This window comes from Wasmannia auropunctata, unplaced genomic scaffold (assembly GCF_000956235.1).
Source record: "Wasmannia auropunctata unplaced genomic scaffold, wasmannia.A_1.0 LD334051.1, whole genome shotgun sequence".
Lineage (NCBI taxonomy): Eukaryota > Metazoa > Arthropoda > Insecta > Hymenoptera > Formicidae > Wasmannia > Wasmannia auropunctata.
Window position 1 is genome coordinate 1 of NW_012028839.1, and position 1,923 is coordinate 1,923.

Here is a 1,923-nt window from a genome sequence, read left to right on the forward strand (position 1 = left end):
TAAACCAATGTTATCATCTTATGTCCCCTCGAAGCCCTACAACTTTTGTCTGAAACATTTTTTCCTAGTGTGCTTATTTTTCGAGATATTCGACTGGATGGATTAAAATGGTCCACCCTATATATATTGGCGGTAGCGTGGTTTTGTAGAGCTGTACACGATGAAGACAGAAAAATATATCAGCCGCGGTGAGATTCGAACCTAGGTACTCCGGAGCTTGAAGCGTGCGCGTTATCCACTGCGCTAGCAGGCCGGTGTAGTTGTTGTATGTTCTTGTTTTTTTTTTGTATTCTTGTGTGAGCGGGAGACGACCGCCACAGTACTCCCCCTTCAGTGTACAAGCTCTGATGATTTTTGTTGCCCGTCGCCCGTGGTTTTGCTGTCCTGGAGATGAGGTGCGTGTGTTGAGGAGGGCTTGTTGCCGCTGCGACTCAGTTGTACGCCTGTGCTTCTCCGTTGGGGCTTAGCCGTTCGGACATCGACTGTGCGGAGTGGGCCAGAGTCTTTGAAAGTCGAGGTGTCCGGTTATTGGCTGTGTTACCGTTTGGCGACGTTTGGGCTGGCCGTATGGACGTCGACAGTGTGGTGCGTGCGGACCTCTGCTGCCGAGTGTGTCCGATGCTTGGCCGTAGTATCACGTCGGGGTCACCAATTTGGCGGTAGCGTGGTTTTGTGGACCTGTACACGATGAAGACAGAAAAATATATTTGGCCGCGGTAGGATTCGAACCTAGATCCTCCGGAGCTTGAAGCGTGCGCGTTATCCACTGCGCTAGCAGGCCGGTGTAGTTGTTGTATGTTCTTGTTTTTTTTTGTATTCTTGTGTGAGCGGGAGACGACCGCCACAGTACACATATGAGCGCCACCACAACTGGTGACCCCGACGTTAATAGGAGAGGAACACGGAGAGAGCAAAAGGTCGAAAAATGAAAACCGAGGACAAAACAATAATGTTAGAAGACGAGGACGAGCAAACCACAAACAAGATTACCATAAGGCTGCCGCCATTTTGGCCGGAGGAACCCGAGTTGTGATTCGCGCAAATAGAAACGCAATTCATGCTCGCCCAAGTCACAAAGGACGACGAACGATACGCTTACGCGCTATCGAAAATCGAACCGAAGCAAGCAAAGGAGGTTAAAGATTTCATAACACGACCACCCTCGCAAGGAAAGTACGAAACACTTAAAAAAGTACTCATACAAAGGCTCACGGATTCGCAGAAACAACGAATCAAGAAGCTGTTCGAACAAGAAGAGATAGGCGATCAGATGTCGCAGGAATTGAGACAGGAAGCCATCTCAATTCCTGCGACATCTGACCGCCCTGGCAGGCGCCACAGTCTCCCCGGAGTTGCTGCGAACCATGTGGTTAGGACGACTACCGCCACAGATACAGGCAATATTAGCAACAAGGTCCGCAGACAACCTAGAGGACGTCGCGGAGCAAGCCGACCACATTCTCGAGGTTGAGAGTAAAGCAATAGTTGCGGCAACTACAACATCGCATAAAAAAGCGCAAGCAAAACAACAGATCTCGGATCATCAAATCGAGGCCCTGACTAAACAAGTGGCAATGCTGACAGCGCAAATGAGCGCGATGGCAAAAGCCATGAAACTCCAGCAAAATGGCAGGAGCAGATCACGAAGCCGTTCCAGAATCAAAACGCCGCAAGAACCAGGAATATGCTTCTACCACAGACGCTTCGGAAAAGAAGCTTGCAAATGCACACAGCCGTGTACATACAAGCCGAAAAACGCCGCAGGCGGTCATTAATGGCGGCTAATGACGGCCTTCAACCCTGCCGCCTGTACATAACAGATATTATAAAAACACAAGAATAAAATACTTAGTAGACACGGGATTAGATATCAGCATCTACCCTGCCTCCAAGAGAGTGGCACCCGTTTGGCCACGTTAATAT

At 49.4% G+C, this 1,923-nt stretch overlaps 1 protein-coding gene across 1 annotated transcript; it reads left to right on the forward strand.

Annotated features, from left to right (window-relative positions):
- Nucleotides 1-1,057: 1,057 nt before the first annotated feature.
- Nucleotides 1,058-1,775, forward strand: LOC105459734. Its single transcript, XM_011705975.1, has 2 exons — nucleotides 1,058-1,173; nucleotides 1,292-1,775. Exons 1-2 carry the CDS (start codon nucleotides 1,058-1,060, stop codon nucleotides 1,773-1,775), a joined length of 600 nt encoding a protein of 199 aa, XP_011704277.1.
- The last annotated feature ends 148 nt before the right edge of the window (nucleotides 1,776-1,923 follow it).

Excerpts from the sequence above, each read along its gene's own strand:
- LOC105459734 (XM_011705975.1), top strand. The coding sequence starts at position 1,058 with ATGCTCGCCCAAGTCACAAAGGACGACGAACGATACGCTTACGCGCTA. Across the intron at positions 1,174-1,291 it reads CGACCACCCTCGCAAGGAAA|GAAGCCATCTCAATTCCTGC; the intron begins GTACGAAACACT and ends GAATTGAGACAG.